The 22,313-nt window shown below is 44.0% G+C and overlaps 1 protein-coding gene across 2 annotated transcripts in view; it reads right to left on the bottom strand.

Moving 5' to 3' along the window:
• Window positions 1-3,754: 3,754 nt before the first annotated feature.
• Window positions 3,755-22,313, bottom strand: part of LOC144004205 (fatty acyl-CoA reductase 1) — a 71,859-nt gene continuing 53,300 nt past the window's right edge. For both annotated transcript variants that reach the window (XM_077501233.1, XM_077501234.1), the window contains exons 9-12: window positions 7,128-7,299; window positions 6,910-7,039; window positions 5,322-5,449; window positions 3,755-4,069 (exon numbers count right to left, since the gene is read on the bottom strand). In XM_077501233.1, coding sequence (XP_077357359.1) covers window positions 3,907-4,069; window positions 5,322-5,449; window positions 6,910-7,039; window positions 7,128-7,299 — 593 coding nt within the window. In that variant the 3' untranslated portion in view covers window positions 3,755-3,906. The remainder of the gene's footprint in view (window positions 4,070-5,321; window positions 5,450-6,909; window positions 7,040-7,127; window positions 7,300-22,313) is intronic.

Below are 22,313 nucleotides of genomic sequence, written 5' to 3'. Positions count from 1 at the left end.
TTTCTTGAGAAGTCATATCATTTGAACTACAACTGACTTATTTCTTGTAGAAGATTACTTTCATAGATTCTTTTTTTTATTTAGATCTTTACTGACTTTAATATTAAAATCTCTAATTTTGTACTTGCAGAATTCCCATTTATTAGTATATCCCAAAATTGAGTCATTGTTTGTAATATTTTTAATCATTTCCCGAACTGTTTGGCAAAATTCTTCATTTTTCAATAATTTCTATTATGTTTTTTTTAACAGCTGGTTGTAGAAGCAAATTAATGAAACAGTGATCTGAAAGAGGAGCATTTGATATAGTAGCCCTTGAGCTAAGTCCTAATATATCATCACTCCCCATCCAATAGTCAAGTCTGGATTTACAAGAGTCATTGGATTTAAACCACGTGAAACATTTAAGGATTCATGTTTCTCCAAATATCGAATAAGTTATTTGCCATAAAGTCATTTATGATATTGTTATATTGGGCTTTACTCAACCTTGGAGGCCATCTATCTAGCCATTCAATAGGTGTTAAATTCCAGTCTCCTCCTACTAAAATATAATTAGTTGGATATTGAACTTTAAGTTATATATACATGTAATGTTCTTTTACTACAACTGTAATTATTTTTAATTAAGAAACCATTAACAAAAATATTTATATACAGGAGCAGAAGCAAAGGTTCGCTGGCGCTCTGAAATCTTTCTAAATGGAGGTAGGCCTAAATAAAAAATTTATTCATTTACGGCATTTATTAACATTTATTGTATATGTATGTATATAAGTTTTCAGAGTAGGAACTTATCTTTAGGAAAACGTCCTCCATTAATGCACCACACGCACACACTTGTATATACACTGGGTGGGGGCCACATTCACAGTGTAAGGGTAGAGCTCGCCAGTCGGCGAGCTGGCGGACTCAGTAACAGGGTTAGGTGTCACTAGTACGCTGGCGTGACGACCGGGGCCTCTCCCCACCGGGCTCGGTGTTCTGGTGTTCCGCCTTTTCCCCTGGTGCTTCCTCCTCCGCTTCCCCCCTCCCGCCGCTGGGCTACTCTCGCACGGCTGGAGGTGGGGTGGGCACGTTTTCCCTCTCTGCGCTGCTGCCCGGTGCCGGTTTCCGGGGGTGGGGGGGGGCTCGCGGGGGGCCGGGTTCGCGGGGGGGTTGGCGGTCGTCTGGGGGGTGGAGGTATGGGTGGGTGGGCGGTTGTTTGTCGGGGTGTGTTCGGGGGTTTGGGGGCCGGGGGTGGTGGGGCCTGGGTCGTGGCGGGTGGCGGGTTTGGGTGGGGTGCGGGGGGGTCGTGGGGGGATGGGGGCTGGGGACCGGTGGGGCGCTGTGGGGGCCCGCTGGGCCTCGTTCTGCGGCCTTGGGCTCGGGGGTGTGGGCCGGGGCTGGGGCGGGGGTGTTCCGGGCGTCTGGGTCGGCTCGCCGGATTTCGGGGGGGGGGGGGGGGGGGGGGGGGGGCTCGCTTTGCTGGACCGCGGTTGACGGCTTCTTTCTTTGGTGGTGGTCCTTATGCATGCCAGATCCGTCGCACCAGCATCTACTGAAACTCAACAGAAGTAGCCTCTCCCTCCCACAGCCCCTTGAATCAGTGGGTGCTGGGTCTGTGGATCTCACTTTGCTTTATCTATCCTTCCCTCCTTCCTCTCTTTAGTTTTTCCTCTGGTCACTTGAGATCTCAATTTATTGGAAGTTTGAGGTTTCTGGGGTTGGCATAAGACTCTGGTTTTGTAACCACGCAGGAGGGGTTTTGTTGGTGCTGGATTTCACTTTGATGGATTGGATGTACTGGCTTCTATGGATCTCACTCTGCCTTATCGATCCTTCCCTCCTTCCTCTCTTTAGTTTTTCCTCTGGTCTCTTGAGATCTCGCTAAATTTGCTGTAATTTAGAGGCTTCCGGGGTTGGCGTAAGACTTTGATTTTGTAATCATGGGGAAGGCAGGAAGTGTTTGGTCGGTGCTGGATTTCACTTTGATTTATCTTTCTTTTCTCTTAATTTTTTTCTGACCTTTTCTCGTCTCCTGACCATTTAAACTTCACGACTCTGGCAAGATTCTGAAGTACCTGGTTAAGGCGTAGGGTAATGGGATATTTATAAGGCTTTAGGTGAATTAATGAGTATAAATGTATACGTATTTGCACGCACACGCACGCAAACACGCAAACGCACACAAAATTTTTTTTTTTAAAAATGATAAGACGTTGAATCGGTAAGACTACCGAATGAACAATTCTGAGCTCTTAAAAAAAAAAAAAAAGGAAAACGTCCTCCAGCAATATAAAAAATAAAAATCACTTCCATCCGCCACTTTATTAGCTACACCTGCACCAATTTATTAAAAAACAATAAACTGCCATTTTAAAATGTATTTTGTCTTTTAAAAAATGACATGAAACATACTTCGGGCAGGGGTTCCGAATGTAGCATCCGCCGGTACAAAAGTAGACTGCAATTGTGCGCATGTCTCCCGTCTCGTCTGCTTTATTTCACACTGAATGAAGCATGTCACAACAGACACAGCATGGTGAATTTGACATCTGATGATTTGATTTCCATCAAGTCATTGGTCATGTTTTGTGGTCATTGTCGTCAACAACAGTTGCTTGGCCTCCAGCGCGCCTCCCACCACATTTTGGCTCATTAATCCTCTTTGGGAACGGAAGAGGGCGCTCACATCACATCACAACACACAGACTTTGCATACATTTTGTTCCCTTTTGTTGCCTTCCTCTCCATCTCTCATTATGGCTCGCCGCTGTTAAGCGTCAAGAGTCAACAACACTGTTTAGTAAGACATGTTTAGAATGATTTTTGGTATTTTATAAGAATAACTATTTACACATCTTTCAAATTAACAACACGTACAAAGGAGAAAACTCAAAAGAATGGCGGTAGGTCCTGTTCCGAGTTTTTGAAAGAGAGTAACTTCAAACCTGTTTGAAGGTGTCCCTCAAAGGCGCGTACTTAGCCCAGTTTGCTTGACTCACATGGAAGCATTCTTTGAAGGTTGTGATGCACATGTTGTCCATAACATTTTATCGCACAAAACCATTCGTCAGGATGTGTGCTGTGGCCATATTGCTATTCGCTCACAAAAATATTCAAAATGAAGATGCGCTGTAGAGATTTGTACTAGTCACTTTTCCATTTATTTTTTTTTTATTACAAAAATCATTAACAGCAGGGATGATCAACTTTTCCCCCTTTTGCTTTTCTCACACGAAACTATTTAACATGCGTGTCATACCACTGCAATCAAATCTACATTTTTCCCCTGTCATATTTTTCCTGTTAGTGATAGAGCATACTACATGATATTCAATTTCCCTTTAACGCAAATGCATCTCCATGTTAAGAAAGCCGATAATGAGACTTTGTAACAATGATCTGTGTGCTTTCTCACAGGAAGTCTTGGGAAAAGCTGGCTTCAACAAATCAGTGCTACACTTTTTATTTTTTTGGTTGTTTGTTTTTGTATATAACACATTGTAGAGGTCTCCCACGCTAAGCTCGAGTACAAAGATGAAAAAGTAGTAAACTCAGTGTCAGTACAAAGAGAGCAAAAAGGGAGTGGAAAGATGGCGGATGTTTTTTTTTTTTTTTTTTTTATTGGGCTGCACGAAGCAAAAAAAGTAAATATTTCCGTGGTGTCATCTTGAATAAAAGGCAGTAGGTACACGTTATAGAAGACCTGCAGATATCCACCAGGACTTGGAAAAGAAAAAAGTTCGGCTCCACGTCGAGTTTCAAGTAACAGAAGCAGAAGAAGGCATGTATGCAGAGCGGCGGCGAGGGAAAAGGTGTTTCTGTTGCATATATTAAGAGATGGAAAAACAAACAAAAAAAGAATCAATGAGTGGACGGGTTGCGTGACGATGCTCATCACGGCCGGGACGCGACACAGCGTCAGTTGGTCAGGGTGCTGGAGGCGCGGAAATAGGACAGGAACTTGAAACACAGGCTGACCACAAAGTACCAGATGTTGCGCGCCATCTGCGAGCGGGCGATGAACACCCTCCAGATGAACACCACCAGCACTGTGTTGAACGTGTAGCGAATGTTCCGCAACCTGAAAGAAAGGAAAAAAAAAAAAAAAAAAAAAAAAAAAAGACATGCCAACTTGTCATGTCATTCATATTTTTAATCCTAATTAATCACATGACTTCAATAGTTCACTCACAATTAACTCATTCACTCCCAGCAGCCATTTTGGTCGCGGCTGTTTGACTGGATTTTGACAGATTTTATATTGTGTTCTTTTGCTATCAAAACATGATGGAACCTAATAAAAGAAAGATTAGTCTCTTCTTTCACCAGGAAAAAAAAAAAAAAAAGTATATTTCTTTCAGTTTCCATTTTGCAGCAATTAGCATTTGAATATAGCTAAGGTTAATCATTATTCACAAATCTGTTTAGCCATAGAATATCGTGTTCTATTGAAATAAAAACATGGAACCTATCAAAAGAAACAAAGTCTTAGAATTAGTTAGAATATAGCTAAGTTTCATAAATTTTCATAAATCTATTTAAACTTGTGAGTAATTGAACTTTTTTTCAACATGGCCCTGGTTGATCTCCTTTGCTCTGCTGCCACCTGCTGGCCGTTTGTGTAATAACTAGCATTTATGCAACCGTTCTTTGCAGTTGAGAGGCTGCATCAAAGCCTTTTGTATGCTCTAGCATATAAAAAAAACAAAAACGTATAAATACGTCTTTGGGAGACTTAAAACATAAAAAAAAATGTATATGTTATTGGGAGCAAATAAACAGAAATATGGTTGCATCTTTTAGTCATTGATAGTCATTTCATAATAAATCATCAAATGAAGTTAAAATGAAAAAGATTTAATATACTCTAACAAACAAGTGTGATACTGATTTGTGTTGGTCATTTTTCTGCCACTAGATGGCTCAAATGCATTTTTAAAACAGTGATAGCTCAGTGCATTTTTCTTTTCATATTAACATGAAGTAACTTGTGAAATGAATGCACATTTTTCAAATTGTATAAATACAACTTGACCTCAGTCTCCCCAAATATATGCATTATGATTACGGCTGCATTTTGACGTGGATGTGTCGGCTGTGTTGTGACTGGAATTCCCCCGTTACAGGATTTACAAGTAAGGGGCGGGTATTAAAAAATAAAAATAAAAATTGTGGTGTTAAAGGAACTTTTAATTAACTCAGTTTGGATCACTCTTTTGTTTTTTTCTCTCTGGATTGAAGATACAGTACAGGATTTGGATGAAATCAGCAGAGGGCGCAGCTCACTCAAGGTATGGCGTTCAACACTCTCGATTGGACATTTTTGTTCTTACTTCCTCAGGTGCTGCCTGGCGGCGGGAATGTCAGACATGTCCTCGTTCAGGACGTACTTCTTGGTGCCGATGCAGTAGTTCTCGATGTACTCGGGCCAGTTGAGCTGCCGCACGTCCAAGTTGAACGTCTGAAAGAGACACACACGCAACAAATACAAATGAAAAGGCTTGGTACTAGGGATCATGCAACCTTATCCAAACATCACCATATGATATCACCATATGAAGTCACAATATGATAATTATCACCTTATTGTGGGGAGGTTGGCGATAATGTAAAAAAACGAGCTCATAGAAAAAAAAAAAACAAAAAAAAAAAACAAAAAAAAAAACTATACAATATACAATATTGTGCTTTTGTACATGACAGAAATGCATATAAACAAGCTACAATCTTTAATAGCGCTTCATATTGAGGCATTTGCTAATGCACTCACATATTGAGTTCCTCCACATACCGAATCGCTTCACAAGCATATTACTTATTATTCATCTATTAACGTGGATTTGAAACAAAGAAGGGCCAAAACATGCCTTCTGAAAATTAAACCACACTAAAAAACTAGCCACTAGAGGGTGCTACAACTGCACAAATGGAAATCAACTTGACTTTTTTTTTTTTTTTTTTTAAACAGATGTGCTGCTTTTAATATCATGACATGACGACGACGATATATTGTGATATCATGATATTCGTGATATCATTACATCCCTACTTGGTAGGCTGATGAAGACTACGGACGGCAAAGCTACCAGGAAAAAAAAACAAAATTCTTTAAAATCAAAATGATGGACTTCTAGTCAGTGTTAATTTGGACAAGAAATTTTAAATTTAGTTTTAGTTGTAGTCTTTTGACTAAAATTAATTAAAATTAAAATTTAAGTCATATTTAGTCAACTGATTGTATTTTAGTTTTAATCTAATTTTAGTTGACAAAAATAAAGAGCAATTTTAGTCAACAAAAAAAAAAGAGCAATTTTAGTTGACTAAATTGGACAGTTTTCCTTCAGCATACGTTTCAACTTTTATACAGAAAACTACAACAAACCTATTTGTAACTGTCGTTTAACACGCAAGACAATTTCATACAACAGTGTCTGATTAATTGTTTCAATGAAACATGTTGATCTGACAATAAAATAACTGTTTTCACCTAAAAAAAAAAAGTGCATAATTGCTTGAGATTAATCACTGACATAAAGAAAATTACATTAATCAATTACATTAAATTTCATTAAATAAAGTGGAGTGAAGACTGAACAGTTTGTGAATGCTTCTTTTCGTTTCGTTCCTTCTGATTGGATCGTGTGAATTTTCCTCACTGTGTTCTTTTCAGTTTCATTTTATACATTGACCAAATTGTCAGTCAATTTTAGTTATTGTTTTCGTCTCAATGAATGGCTTCTATTTTGGTTTCGTTTTTTGTCTGAACGAAAATGATGATGGACAATTTTTCGTGGATGATCACCGCTTCCAGTCTTATTTTGGTACGAGAATTGCGTTTATTTCGAAGCCACGGGAATAACGATAACGCGTCATGTAGCAAAACTTGCAGTTTGTTTGTTTGCGTTGTGTTGCGAGCACTACCTTGCGGTCGTCGGGGCTGAGCTGCGCCATCAGCAGGCTGACGTTGTCGGAGTTCCAGTGCCAGTCCTGGCTGCTGAAGTACTCCAACAGGCCGATGGCCTTGTGGAGCCGATTGAAGATGCGCATCATCCTGGTTGACGAGACGAGAGACACACGCGATTGATATCACAAGCGTTTCAAGCCTTCATTCCGAGCCGGCATCTGTCTGTCTGTCTTACTGCGGCTTGTGTCCGGACAGACGCAGGACCAGGTCGTAGAGCAGGGCGGGGAACTTGTGGCTGACCAGGATCCAGTACTGGTAGATGAGATAGTTGGACGTGATGTTGGCATTGGGCCGGCGGAAGGCCTGCTCCAGCGGGTTACGCTTGAACGTCGACATCACGTGGTGCTCTGACCATGGAAACAAAAACACACAAACAAAAAAAAAAGAAAAAAAAAGATGAGCGAGCGAGCGAGCGCAGCCACCCAGCTGGCGGAGGAGCCGCGTGACGACCAGCCTGTTACATCACGGCACGCAACGGCGGTTGCCGTGGCGACGCATCACGAGAGGAGCAGATGCGAGGGGCTGGACGACTCCAATATGCGCACGGGCGTGACATCCATTCAACGCAAGACGAGAGACACAAGAGCCGCCACGCTAACTGCTCTTTCGCTCATGATGATGATGATGATGATGATGATGCTTCATCTCGCTAGCGGCCATCTGCTAGCAATTCCAGCGCGCTCGCTAATCTGACAGCAGAAAACGATGGAGGCCTCCCTCTCTCCCTGCTGACAGCTGGTTGGATATCCTGCCCGCTCACCCGCACGCCTCATGCTAATCTCAAACATGACATCCAATCATACGTCCTGGCTCGGGTTAGCACATCCAGGATGTGGCTTTATATATCTACATGTTGTCAAATACAGCTGGACTCTAAATTTGCGCATCATTTTTCATATAGTGCATATTCATGGTTTGGCATTCACAGACTTTTTTTATTTTATTTGCAGAAACATCTTTTTTTATTATCTGTGCACATTGGGACAGGCATGTTTCTTTTTATTGATTTAATTTTATATTTATGTATGTATGTATGTTATTGGATATGAACAATTTGTTATGTATGATATAAATAATTGGGAGTAGGACTAGATAAACATTGTACTTCTTCCTACTCCTTGAACATGTCAATTATGGGATTTATTGATAACAAATTTTCCTTTCTTCCTTGAATTTTTTTTATTGTAATTTTAACTTGTTTTTTTGGTTACACTTGTAATGAGTTTTTGTTAATATGTTCCAAACCAATAAACCAAACCCCTGGCTATTCACATTTTTTTCAACCACAATTTCTTGATTTTAAACGGAGTGTCCGTTCACACATTTTTACTATTATGCACTGCACATGTAATAAATTTGCATCTGTTGTATCAGGCCCAAAACAAACACCTTCCACTTCCTTGTCTTTTCACGTTTTCTTATAAAAAACAAAAAAACAAAAAAACAAAACAAAAAAAACAAAACATACATGTGGTATAAATATGTGTAATAAAACAACTCTGTTCCCCTTTAAATGAAAATGCACAAACATTATTATCTTATTCGAGAAGCAATTTTGAATGAAAATCAAAGTAAACTAGAGCTGCGAGCAGCTATAAAGGGCCCTCGCAGCCCGTGCCACGTTGGGGTACTTGCACGTTGGGGGACTGGCACGTTGGGGTGCTGTCACATTGGAAGCAGAATTTCTTTGAAAATGGCAGGATAAACCTTTACATGTGGATTTTCTTTGCCAGGTGTGATGAATGTTTCAAGCTCAATGGGTTTTGTTGAACGTTAAGATCTGCAAAAATTAGCACCCATTTTTATTTTTAGGCAATAAGTTGCCCTGATTGGTATTTTTTGGAAAAATATATGTACCCATCATCGCTCGTACTCATTGCACAATGTTGCTTGTATTGTCCATAGAGGCTATCAAAATTAAATCAAATTAAATAAAAAAGTATGCATGTTTGGATAGGTCTGATGCCAGTGAACATTTTGAGTGGTGGAAACTAAAAGAATATTCATAAATGACTTAGTTTTCACACTTACAATGAGTTTACAATTTTTGTAAAAATACCATATGTGGGGTATTTTTTTTTTTCACGCCTCAAGGGCTAGGTGGCGCTGCATATATAACTGAATATTGTCATAGAGATACCTTCAGGCCTTGACTATGAACATACATGTCACGTTTGGGATTTTTTGGAGCATGTACCGGAGAGTTATTAAGCATATCCTTTTTCATTGCGAAACACAAAATTTGATGCTCCGCCCTCATCATATAGTATTCCGAAAAGTCAAGATTTTTCCGCCTGTCGTTGGCTCAGGTCTTGACATGGTCCAGTTCAAGTCAGTCGGATGAAACGTGTAGGAGAAGTGGGCAAAAGTATGCCCCCTGTAAATGTGCAAAAATCGTCAAAAATGGGACATTCAAAAATTCGTAGCTCACTTCCTGTTCATTTTAACATATAGGTCCAAGAGACTTTTTTTGTAGGTCTTGGGCTCCCTCATACACCTAAAAATATTTGTCGTTCTTGCTTAAACGTACAACCGGGGCTGCTTCGTTAAAAATTCCTAGGGGGCGCTATTGAGTCATTTTTGTAAAAATAGCACAATACATAATAAAATATTACTCATTTTACCAGGCCAGATGTGTGTGCCAAGTTTCATGAGTTTCTGTGCATGTTTAGGCCCTCAAAACCGGCGTTGTTTTCTTGGCGAACAGCGCTTAGCCACACCCACAGCAATTCGCGAAAACTCACAAACTTCGTGTTGTGACATCATGAAGGCCGAAACCCTCATCTGAGCAAATCTGAGGTAGGTCCAGTTAACGTGTTTGGACAAAAACGTAGAAGAAAATTTGTAAGAAAAAAAAATGCCACTAGGTGGCGCTATCAGTAAGATGAAATATAAGTTCGTAAATGTCTTTAGGGCTGGACTCTCATCAAATGTGTGAAATTTTGAGAAGATAGGATCATCTCGGTCAAGTCAATGCAGCTTTTATTGTCACGAAAAATCTTCAGACTTTGCGTTACCGTAGCGGCCACGCCCTTTGGCGAAAAGTTACAATATTCGGTGTGGGGCAAGATCAACATCTTTAGGCTTTTCTGACCAATTTTCAACTGGATCCCTTCAATGAGCTCAGCACAGTAGCTAAAAACGTAAAGTATGACATTTATTCTTACCACTAGGTGACGCTATATGTATAACTGAATTTTATTATATCGATGTTTAAAGGCCGTGACTATTACGTTGCCTGAGAAGTTTGAGATTTTTTGGAGCTTGAACATGGGAGGTATTAAGCGTTTGTTCTTTCTGGACAAATGAAATTTTAAAGGCAATATTTGATGCCCCGCCCCCGTCATATAGTATTCCGAAAAGGCAAGATTTTTTGCCCAGTTGTTGTCTCAGGTCTCAGATGATAAATGCCAAGTTTGAAGTCAATTGGATGAAAAATGTTTGCAAAGGGAGAAAAAGCATGACCACAGTGAATGTGCCAAAATAGGCCAAAATTGGACATTAAAAAATTCAGCGTTTCGCGAAAACTCACAAACTTCGTGTTGTGACATCATGAAGGCCGAAACCCTCTTCTGAGCAAATATGAGGTAGGTCCAGTTAACGTGTTTGGAGAGAAACGTTGAAGAAAATTCGTAAGAAAAAAAAATTGCCACTAGGTGGCGCTATAAGTAAGACGAAATATAAGTTCGTAGATGTCTTAAGGGCTGGACTCGCCCTCGGATGAAACGTGTAGGAGAAGTGGGCAAAAGTATGCCCCCTGTAAATGTGCTAAAATCGTAAAAAATGGGACATTCAAAAATTCGTAGCTCACTTCCTGTTCATTTTAGCATATGGGTCCAAGAGACTTTTTTGTAGGTCTTGGGCTCCCTCATACACCTAAAAATCTTCGTAGATCTTGCTTAAACGTACAACCGGGGCTGCTTCATTAAAATTTTCTAGGGGGCGCTATTGAGTCATTTCTGTAAAAATAGCACAATCCAGGATAAAATATCGCTCATTTTGCCAGGCCAGCTGTGTGTGCCAAGTTTCATGCGTTTCTGTGCCGGTTTAGGCCCTCAAAATTGGTGTTGTTTTCTTGGCGAACAGCGCTTAGCCACGCCCACAGCGATTCGCGAAAACTCACTAACTTCGTGTTGTGACATCATGAAGACCGAAACCCTCATCTGAGCAAATATGAGGTAGTTGCAGTTAATGTGGTTGGAGAAAAACATTTAAGAAAAATCGTAAGAAAAAAAATTGCCAGACGGTGGCGCTAACAGTAAGATGAAATATAGGTTCGTAGATGTCTTAAGGGCTGGACTCTCATCAAATGTGTGAAATTTTGAGAAGATAGGATTACCTGGATCAAGTAAAAGCAGCTTTTATTGCCACGAAAAATTACCAGACTTTGCGGCACCGTAGAGGCCACGCCCTTTGGCGAAAAGTTACAATATTCGGTGTGGGGCATGATCAACATCTTAAGGCTTGTCTGACCAATTTTCAACTGGATCCCTTCAAAGAGCTTGGTACAGTAGCTAAAAACGTAAAGTATGACATTTATTGTCACCACTAGGTGGCGCTATATATATATAACAGAATTGTATCATATAGATGTTTTCAGGCCGTGACTATTAAGTTGCATGAGAAGTTTGAGATTTTTTGGAGCTTGTTCATGAGAGTTATTCAGCATTTTGTCTTTCTGGACAAATTAAATTTTAAAGGCAATATTTGATGCCCCGCCCCCGTCATATAGTATTCCAAAAAGTCAAGATATTTTGCCCAGTTGTTGTCTTAGGTCTTGAGATGACACATGGCAAGTTTGAAGTCAACTGGCTGAAAAATGTTTGCAAAGGGGGAAAAAGTATGACCACAGTGAATGTGCCAAAATAGGCCAAAATTGGACATTAAAAAATTCATAGCTCACTTCCTGTACATTTTAGCTACATGGTCCCAATAGACTTTTTTTGTGCGTCTCGGGGTGCTTCACGTGCCTGCCAATTTTCGTGCCAGGCTTGGTTTTTATTTTTTTAAGCTAGGGGGCGCTATAGAGTCGCATAGTTATTACAACGGCAGAATATCAAATTTTTCACCGGGCCTGAAGAGTGTGTAAAGTTTGGTGAGTTTTCGTAAATATTTAGGTCCTCAAAAATGAGATTGTTTGCGGAGAATAAAGAATAATAATAACTAGAGCTGCGAGCAGCTATAAAGGGCCCTCGCAGCCCGGGCCACGTTAAGGTCATTGCACGTTGGGGTACTTGCACGTTAGGGTACTGGCACGTTGGGGTACTGGCATATTGGAAGCAAAATTTCTTTGAAAATGGCATAATAAACGTTTACATGTAGAATATTTTTTTTGCCAGTATGTGTCAAGCTCAACGGCTTTTGGTGATTGTTAAGACCTGCAAAAATCAGCGTCCTTTTTTATTTTTAGGCAATGAGTTGCCCTGATTGGTATTTTTTGTAAAAGTGTATATGTAGGGGAGGAATGCTAATGGTTTGCTGGTTCAGGTGAGCGAGCTGTCTTCACACCGGGGTGTTGGCCAAACACCACTTGAGGCCGACTCAGAGCAAGGTTCCAAATAATAGTCCACACCAGGGTTGGCTTTCTTTGATTTACTTCCAATTAAATTATTTGATTCAGTTGAATGGGTACAATATTTCTTCCATCTTCATATATATATGTTTCTGTTTCTATGGGTGTATGTGCGCAGTGGGAGAGAGTATGTGTGTGGGTGTGGTTTCCTAAAGAAAGACAGAAATAATCCAATAAGCAAATGTATAAACGTTGGTTAAGGCATTCACACTAAACAAAGCAAATTAAATTAGCGCAGTTAAGCTAGCGACATTCAGAACATGACTTCCGGTATGCGCTCTTATTGTGAAACAGTATGCGCTCTTATTGTGAAACAAATGGTAACACTTCCGGTCTCGGGCTTAGCAGCGTAACATCAACTCACGAATGCCACATGGCAACGCGAGGATGAGGAAACGCCGCCCGCACTCGTAACAAACATCTTAGAAACAAGCTATGGTTAATTCTAGCAAGAAGTTCACGGACAAGAAACAAGAACAAGACCCACCAGTCATCGACGCACACCACTGGACCAACTCACGACACGGCACACACGTGAGCGCCAGACTTCCTGCTATCGCTGCTGGCGAAGACTGACTGCGGTAAACGTCCACACGCACGAGCGCGAGGACAAGCTATGTCACGTGAACTTACCATCCAATGAATAGATACGACAAATTATGCAAATTAGTATTAGTGTACGTTACGAGGTTAACAATATTGAACGTATCAGACCCGAGGAATAGATTACATTATAGTCTTTTCTACAGCCGCCCCCAAATGTATGTAATACATTTGCACATCAATAAAAGGCTCAAAGTCTATGGTGGAACAGCAGCAGTAGCGTTGTCTTCTTCATTCTCTGTAGGAAGCATAGGAGGACCACCAGCCTAGCAACAGGCCGGGTATAAACCCTTCCTTTCACTTTCACGTCGGCGGACCGGATACGTCCGTCAGGACTTGGATGAGTCTTAGTTACAGTCCCAATGGGCCACAAGGCTCGGGGAAGTTGAGGATCGGCAATCATCACCACAGAGTCCTGAGTGAGGTCCGTTGATGTGGCCTGCCACTTCTGACGAGTCTGAAAACTTGGCACGTAGAGCTTGATGAAACGAGCCCAGAAGTGATCAGCTAGGACTTGTGTATGCTTCCAGCGGCGGCGGCTGAGAAGCTCGGTTTCTGGATAGACGACCTGAGGTAGTGAGCCATCAGGCCGCCCCATCAGGAGAACATTGGGCGTCACTGGATCTGGGTCGCGGGCATCAGAAGAAACATAGCCAAGAGGCTTACTGTTAAGAATATTCTCCACCTCGATAAGCACTGTGTGGAGAACTTCTTCGGCAACAGGTTGTGCACCAACTGTGGCAGAGAGGGCAACTTTGACTGAGCGTATCTCGCGCTCCCACACTCCTCCAAAGTGGGGCGAAGCTGGGGGGTTGAATCGGAAGGCAATTTTTTGAGGTGCAAGGTGCTCTTGTAGTGCAGGTGAGATTTCAGCGAAAGCCTTCTGTAGTTCCTTTTCTCCTCCCTTGAAATTCGTCCCTTGGTCAGACAACAGTTCTGCGGGTGTCCCCCGGCGAGCACTGAACCGACGAAGAGCCATCAGAAAGGAGTCTGTGTCCATGGCAGTCAGCAGGTCCAAGTGGACTGCTCGGGTGGTGAGGCATTTGAAGATGATTCCCCATCTTTTTTCTCGACGGCGGCCCACCTTGATTTCAAAAGGTCCAAAGCAATCCATCCCTGTCGAATAGAAAGCAGGTTTGAATAAGCGAAGCCGAGCTACTGGGAGGTCCGCCATTCGTGGGACAACTGGCCTAGCTCTCAATCGTCGGCAATCAAAGCAACTATGCTGGTGGCGCCGGACCGCTTCACGCCCACGAAGAACCCAGAAAGAGCGTCGCACCTCAGCAAACACCCGTTCAGGGCCTGGGTGGTGAAGTCGGTTGTCGAAGTCCTGGATCAGTAGTTTGGTCACTCTATGGTGCGGGTCGAGGACAACTGGGTGAAGGGTTCCAGGTTCCAAATCCTCTGCTCGACGGAGTCTTCCTCCGACTCGGATGAGATCTCCATCATCATCTAGCTCAGGCGATAGAGTGATAAGTCGACTGTTTCTCGGGACCACCCTGCCCCTTTTCAGTAAGCTGTACTCTTGGGGGAAACTCTCCATTTGAGCTCTCCGGAGAAGCACCTTCTCAGCCTGGCGGTATTCTTCTGCAGCAGGAGGACCATCGGAGCCGGCCGCCCCGTGCAGTTCCTGCGTTGTTGCCTCCAACAGATCCTTCCAAGAGCTGAACTGCTCTAAATCCAAGGTGTGTTGACATGAGGTCACTGTGGTGACTCCACAGAAGACCGACTTACGTAGCTCGGAGGTGTCTGGCACTTGGTCAAGAGAAGGATCTTCTGGCCAGGTATCGGGACTCTGGAGGAGAAAGGAGGGGCCTTGACTCCAGCGATTGGGCTCCACCAGCTCTCTCAAATGTTTGCCTCGGGTCACATCATCCGCGGGGTTCCTTGCTGAATCAACATATCTCCAGACATGCCCACTGGTCAGCTCCTGAATTTCTGCCACGCGGGTGCCGACGAAGACCTTGAATCGGCATGTTTCGGACTTCAGCCAGGTCAGGACAGTTGTGGAATCGGACCACAGAATTATCCGTTTGATGTCAATAGTAAGTTCTCTCTTTAGCATCTGTACTAGCTGGGCCCCAGTGAGGGCTGCACAAAGTTCCAGACGTGGCATTGAATGAGATCGCTTGGGCGCCACTCTGGAGCGAGCCATCAGGAATGACAAATGCACCTGGCCATACTTATCAGTGGACCGGAGGTACGCCACCGAACCGTAAGCTTCTTCAGAGGAGTCGCAGAAAACATGCATTTCTTGGTTAAGACCACAGGGATCCACATCCTTGGGCAAGTATGGTCGAGGCAGGGTAACTTGTGGCAGGATTTGTAATTCTTCCTCCCAGACTTTCCACTTCTGCAGGAGCCCCTGCGGCAGAAGTGGATCATCCCATCCACGGTGCTTGTCCCAGAGGTGCCGGACTAGGACCTTAGCCCGGGTTGTGTAGGGTAAGATGAATCCCAAAGGATCATACTGACTGGCCAAGACTTTATAAATGTTGCGCATTGTTGGAATGCCATACTCCACTGGACGATGCTTGTAACCAAGTACATCAGTGTGGAAGAGCCATCTTAGCCCTAGAGTGGACTCAGGAGCATCTGTCTTGTGCTGTGCTAGCCATAGCTCCACGCTAGCTGAGCGACTTTCTTCTGGGAGGTGACTTATGACTTCGGGTTCATTGCTGGCCCACTGACGCAGCTCAAAACCAGCTGAAGCTAGGAGGGCTCGTAATTTGTCTACCAGTTGCTTCCCCTCTGCAACGGTCGGGATACTTTGGAGACAGTTGTCCACATAGAAATTCCTTTCAATGGAGATCCTCACATCCTCCTCTGGCTGGCTGTTATCGTAGACGTGTCGCTGTAAGGCGAATGTGGCACAACAGGGGCTGCATGTTGTTCCGAATGGTAACACCTGCCACTCGTACACCGCAGGTGGCTCCCCTTGACTGAAATCCCGCCAGACAAACCTGAGGAGGGCGCGATCTTCGGGGAGGAGTCGGACCTGGTGAAACATGCCTTTGATGTCACCGCTGATGGCTACTGCATGCTCACGGAAGCGCAGAAGAACGCCTAGAAGTGACGCTCCGAGTGTCGGCCCAGGAAGCAGGTAATCATTTAGGCTGTGACCTTGATACTGGTGGGAACAGTTGAAAACCAGTCTGTTTTTTCCATTGTGGCGCACCATATGATGGGGGATGTACCATGCTTCCTGTCCTCCATCATCCGGGATTTCAGAGCTACACTTGATGACTGAGCCAGCCCTGATCAGTTTCTCCATCTCCTCTTTGTAGGCAGCAGCTTGGACCGAGTCCTTGGCCAGCCGTCGTTCCACACTCCGCAAGATGGGCATAACAGACTCTTTGGTAGAGTGAAGAAGTGGCATGGTTTTCTGGCGGAGCAGCGGCGTGGCATATCGGAGTACGCCGTCAACCTTTACTCTTGTAGTCTTGTTCTCAAGCATAGTAATGGCCTCATGGTCTTGCTTTGAGCGAGTAACCAGTTTCTCACTTCTGAAGGGGATCGTATCGACCTGCCATAGTCTCTCAACGTGCCTCATCAACTCTTTCGCCGAAGGGGCTAGTGTCGTCAATAAGCACTGCTGTGGTTGTGCAAGGTGGCAGACTGCACCTGCTGGGCCCTGTAACGTCCAGCCCAGTCTAGTGCAGACAGCTGCAGGTCCTCCTGGAGGTCCCAACCTGACGGGTTCAGTGGGGGTGATGAGGTGAGGATGATCACTCCCAATGAGAAGTAGAGGTGTCACATCGGTGATGTTTGGTAAGGGAAGGCCAATCAGATGCTTATATTTCTTCCTGAGCTGCTGCATCGGGTAGTTGTGACTAGCTAGTCCGATCTGGGCTGAGGTGAAGGCAGCCGTGATCTTGAACCTCTTCTTCGTTTTAGCAGGGGAGGAAATGGAGAATGAGACTGATGCACCTCGTAGCACCTGGACCTCTTGTCGGATAGTACGAAGCGGGATGTCTTCTGGAGTCCCTTGTACGCCCAACTTCTCTGCGGCCTCTGGCAACAACATGGTTCTCTCAGAACCGTCATCCAATATAGCATAGGTGCTCAGTGTACGATCAGCATAATGAAGGTAGACTTTGACGACTTTCAAGAGTACTCTGCTGCCATCTGTGGGTCGGTCTAGGTACAGCACCTCAGTTGTAGCCCTCGTAGTGTGGCTCTCTCCCATTATGGGTGTGGCTGGTACCTTGGCTGGCCTCATGTTGACTTCGTGCAGGACCTGGAGGTGTCTACCTTGGCAGAGGTTACAGGTCTTCTTCAAGTTGCACTGGGCTGCTTGATGAGACCGGGCGCAACGCCAACATCTCCTGTTGGTCTTAATCCATTTTGTCAACTGATCTTTGGTGAGCTTGGAAACGGCGGTGCACTTGCTAAGATAATGAGTCTCATTGTTGCAGAATGGACAGAATGGCTTGGTTCCTCTCACCTTCGTGGCATTGGCTAGTGCTTGAGTTTCTGACTTAGTGCTTGCATCCTCCCTCCCATGGAGGACAGTAACGGGGCGACTGCTCTGTCGACCATCTTGTTTAGGGGCTGACTTCCCCTTAGCTTCTCTCAATGCCAACTGTCCTTCAGTGTCCTGACACCATGCCTCGTGTTTCAGCCACTCTGCCAAGTCGGGTAAGGTGTGTAGTTGGATGCCTCGGTAGAACATGCAGCGTCGAAATTCAGCTCTTTGCTCTGGTGGTAACTTGCTTAACAGGCGGGCGACGTGAGAACCACACTGTAGCTCGGCCTCTCCTTCAGGGCCCAGTGTTCTTAACATTCCCACCAACGACTGTACTACGAGTGCAAACCTCTCAAATGCAGCAATATCTCCTCTCTTGACATCAGGAGCATCCATCACGGTAGAAATCCGCCTCAATGCTATCTGATGGGGCTGACCAAACTTGTCATTCAGGGCTGCCATTGTATCGGAGAAAGGCGTTGGTGAGCTGAGGTACGCATCTGCAATCAACTGAGCCTCTTCTAGTTGCAGGTGATCGACCAACACTTGATACTTAAAACGTTCAGTGGCGTCTGGGGGTAGGAGGTTCTCTAATGACAGCTTCAGGCGTGCAAACTCCCTTGGATCACGGCGGGTGAAGTTGCCTATGGTCGGGCGTGGTCCATAGTAATTAGACGCTACCATGCTGCCTGGGATCAGTCCAGAAGGTGGCAGCTGCATCCTTGGCCTGGCAGGAGGCGGCTGGGGACCATCTCCTGGCTCACTCTTGCAACCGGAAATTACCGGATATTTGGACTCAGGCGGGGGCGACCAGTGATGGTGGTCATGAGCAGTGGACCACTGTCTTGTAAGAGGAGCGGCACTATATGCGGTTGGCTGCCTATATGTACGGCTTCCAACAGGCGGTGAAAGACGGGTTGAGATATCCTCTTCTTCAACATGTGGATGTGCAGCTGCTCTCTGAACACTGTTACCTGGTGGTGGTGGTGGTGGAAGGTCAGCCAGTGCCATCTCGTCCATCACTGAACTCGACCACACAGGTGGAGTAGGCCAGTCATCTTCTTCGGGGCCGTCAGCCGCAGCCAATGGTGGGGACTGTACAATCTCTGGTCTGCAGACAGGAGAAGATCGGCTTGTAAAGTTCTGAAAAGCATCTACTAATTGCTTCATATCGGCCCGCAGAGCTCTCATGTCTATGAGTTCTGACGCCAAGTGCCGCTGTGTCTCTTGTAGGAGATGTCTCTCATGACGGATGTCCTCCAATTCAGATCTTATGTCCTCTTGTGGGTGACGGGGCTGCATCGCATGAAGTGGAGTAGAGTGAACAGGGGACATCTTCCGTTCTGGTGTCAGTAGGGAGACAAGCAGATCCTCTTGGGGTTGCTGCTCCTTGCCATAGTACCTGTCCATCTCTTGGAGATTAGTGTTCTGCCGCTGCATGTGGCTTGGTCGGGAAAAATCATACGCTGAGGTGAGGGGGGTCATCCTGGCCCGATCCTCCAGGTGAGGGACCTCTTCGTCCTCTCTGTACCTCCATATGCTGCGGTCCTGAAAATCCACTTCATAATCCTCATAGCGGGCAGGGGGACGAATCTGTCGTCGGGGACGGGCATCATAATCTTCATGCTCTGAGTCTTGATCCATCTTGATGTAAACACAGCTGATCCGCCTCGAAGGACCTTCAATGTAGGGGAGGAATGCTAATGGTTTGCTGGTTCAGGTGAGCGAGCTGTCTTCACACCGGGGTGTTGGCCAAACACCACTTGAGGCCGACTCAGAGCAAGGTTCCAAATAATAGTCCACACCAGGGTTGGCTTTCTTTGATTTACTTCCAATTAAATTATTTGATTCAGTTGAATGGGTACAATATTTCTTCCATCTTCATGTATATATGTTTCTGTTTCTATGGGTGTATGGGCGCAGTGGGAGAGAGTATGTGTGTGGGTGTGGTTTCCTAAAGAAAGACAGAAATAATCCAATAAGCAAATGTATAAACGTTGGTTAAGGCATTCACACTAAACAAAGCAAATTAAATTAGCGCAGTTAAGCTAGCGACATTCAGAACATGACTTCCGGTATGCGCTCTTATTGTGAAACAGTATGCGCTCTTATTGTGAAACAAATGGTAACACTTCCGGTCTCGGGCTTAGCAGCGAAACATCAACTCACGAATGCCACATGGCAACGCGAGGATGAGGAAACGCCGCCCGCACTCGTAACAAACATCTTAGAAACAAGCTATGGTTAATTCTAGCAAGAAGTTCACGGACAAGAAACAAGAACAAGACCCACCAGTCATCGACGCACACCACTGGACCAACTCACGACACGGCACACACGTGAGCGCCAGACTTCCTGCTATCGCTGCTGGCGAAGACTGACTGCGGTAAACGTCCACACGCACGAGCGCGAGGACAAGCTATGTCACGTGAACTTACCATCCAATGAATAGAGACGACAAATTATGCAAATTAGTATTAGTGTACGTTACGAGGTTAACAATATTGAACGTATCAGACCCGAGGAATAGATTACATTATAGTCTTTTCTACAGTATATATACATCATCGCTCGTTGTACTCATTGCACAATGTTACTTTTATTGTCCAAAGGGGCAATCAAAAATGAATAAAACAAAATGGAAACGTACATACGTTTGGATCGGTGTGAAGCCAGTGAACAATTTGAGTGGTGGAAACTAAAAGAATATTCATAAATGACTTAGTCATCACACTTAGAATGAGTTTACATTTTTTTGTACAAAATACCGTATGTGGGTTTTTTTTTTTTTATATAAGCTTCAAGGGCTAGGTGGCGCTGTATTTATAACTGAATGTTGTCATCGAGATACCTTCAGGCCTTGATTATAAGCATACATGTCAAGTTTGGGATTTTTTGGAGCATGTACCGGGGAGTTATTATGCATATCCTTTTTCATTGCGAAACACAAATTTTGATGCCCCGCCTTCATCATATAGTATTTCGAAAGGTCAAGATTTTTCCCCCTGTCGTTGGCTCAGGTCTTGACATGGTCCAGGTCAAGTCTTAACTCAGTCAGATGAAACGTGTAGGAGAAGTGGGCAAAAGTCTGCCCCCTGTGAATGTGCAAAAATCGTCAAAAATGGAACATTCAAAAATTCGTAGCTCACTTCCTGTTCATTTTAGCATATGGGTCCAAGAGACTTTTTTGTAGGTCTTGGGCTCCCTCATACACCTAAAAATATTCGTCGTTCCTGCTTAAACGTACAACCGGGGCTGCTTCGTTAAAAATTCTAGGGGGCGCTATTGAGTCATTTTTGTAAAAATAGCACAATCAACAATAAAATATTGCTCATTTTACCAGGCCAGATGTGTGTGCCAAGTTTCATGAGTTTCTGTGCATGTTTAGACCCTCAAAACTGGCGTTTTCTTGGCGAACAGCGCTTAGCCACACCCACAGCAATTCGCGAAAAATCACAAACTTCGTGTTGTGACATCATGAAGGCCGAAACCCTCATCTGAGCAAATATGAGGTAGGTCCAGTTAACGTGTTTGGAGAAAAATGTAGAAGAAAATTCGTAAGAAAAAAAATTGCCACTAGGTGGCGCTATCAGTTAGATGAAATATAAGTCAGTAGATGTCTTTAGGGCTGGACTCTCATCAAATGTGTGAAATTTTGAGAAGATAGGATCATCTCGGTCAAGTTAATGCAGCTTTTATTTTCACGAAAAATCTTCAGACTTTGCGTCACCGTAGCGGCCACGCCCTTTGGCGAAAAGTTACAATATTCGGTGTGGGGCATGATCAACATCTTAAGGCTTTTCTGACCAATTTTCAAATGGATCCCTTCAACAAGCTCAGCACAGTAGCTAAAAACGTAAAGTATGACATTTATTGTAACCACGAGGTGGCGCTATATGTATAACTGAATTTTATCATATAGATGTTTTCAGGCCGTGACTATTACGTTGCCTGAGAAGTTTGAGATTTTTTGGAGCTTGAACATGGGAGTTATTAAGCATTTCCTCTTTCTGGACAAATGAAATTTTAAAGGCAATATTTGATGCCCCGCCCCCGTCATATAGTATTTCAAAAAGGCAAGATGTTTTGCCCAGTTGTTCTCTCAGGTCTTGAGATGATAAATGCCAAGTTTGAAGTCAATTGGATGAAAAATGTTGGCAAAGGGGGAAAAAGCATGACCACAGTGAATGTGCCAAAATAGGCCAAAATTGGACATTAAAAAATTCATAGCTCACTTCCTGTACATTTTAGCTACATGGTCCAAAATAGACTTTTTTTGTGCGTCTCGGGGTGCTACACGTGCCTGCCAATTTTTGTTGCTCTAGCTCGAACGTGCCGGGCTTGGTTTTTATTTTTCTACGCTAGGGGGCGCTATCGAGTCGCATTGTTATGACGACTTAATAATCTAAAATTTTTCGCCGGGCCTGAGGAGTGTGCAAAGTTCGGTGAGTTTTCGTGAATGTTTAGGTACCCAAAATCGCGATCGTTTGCGGAGAATAAAGAATAATAATAACTAGAGCTGCGAGCAGCTATAAAGGGCCCTCGCAGCCCGGGCCACGTTGGGGTACTTGCACGTTGGGGAACTTGCACATTGGGGTACTGGCACATTGGAAGCAGAATTTCTTTGAAAATGGCATGATAAACGTGGATTTTTTTTTTTTTTTTTTGCCAGGTGTGATGAGTGTGTCAAGCTCAATGGGTTTTGGTGATTGTTAAGA

The sequence above is a fragment of the Festucalex cinctus genome, chromosome 16 (assembly GCF_051991245.1).
Source record: "Festucalex cinctus isolate MCC-2025b chromosome 16, RoL_Fcin_1.0, whole genome shotgun sequence".
NCBI lineage: Eukaryota > Metazoa > Chordata > Actinopteri > Syngnathiformes > Syngnathidae > Festucalex > Festucalex cinctus.
This window is presented reverse-complemented; position numbering and strand designations above follow the sequence as displayed.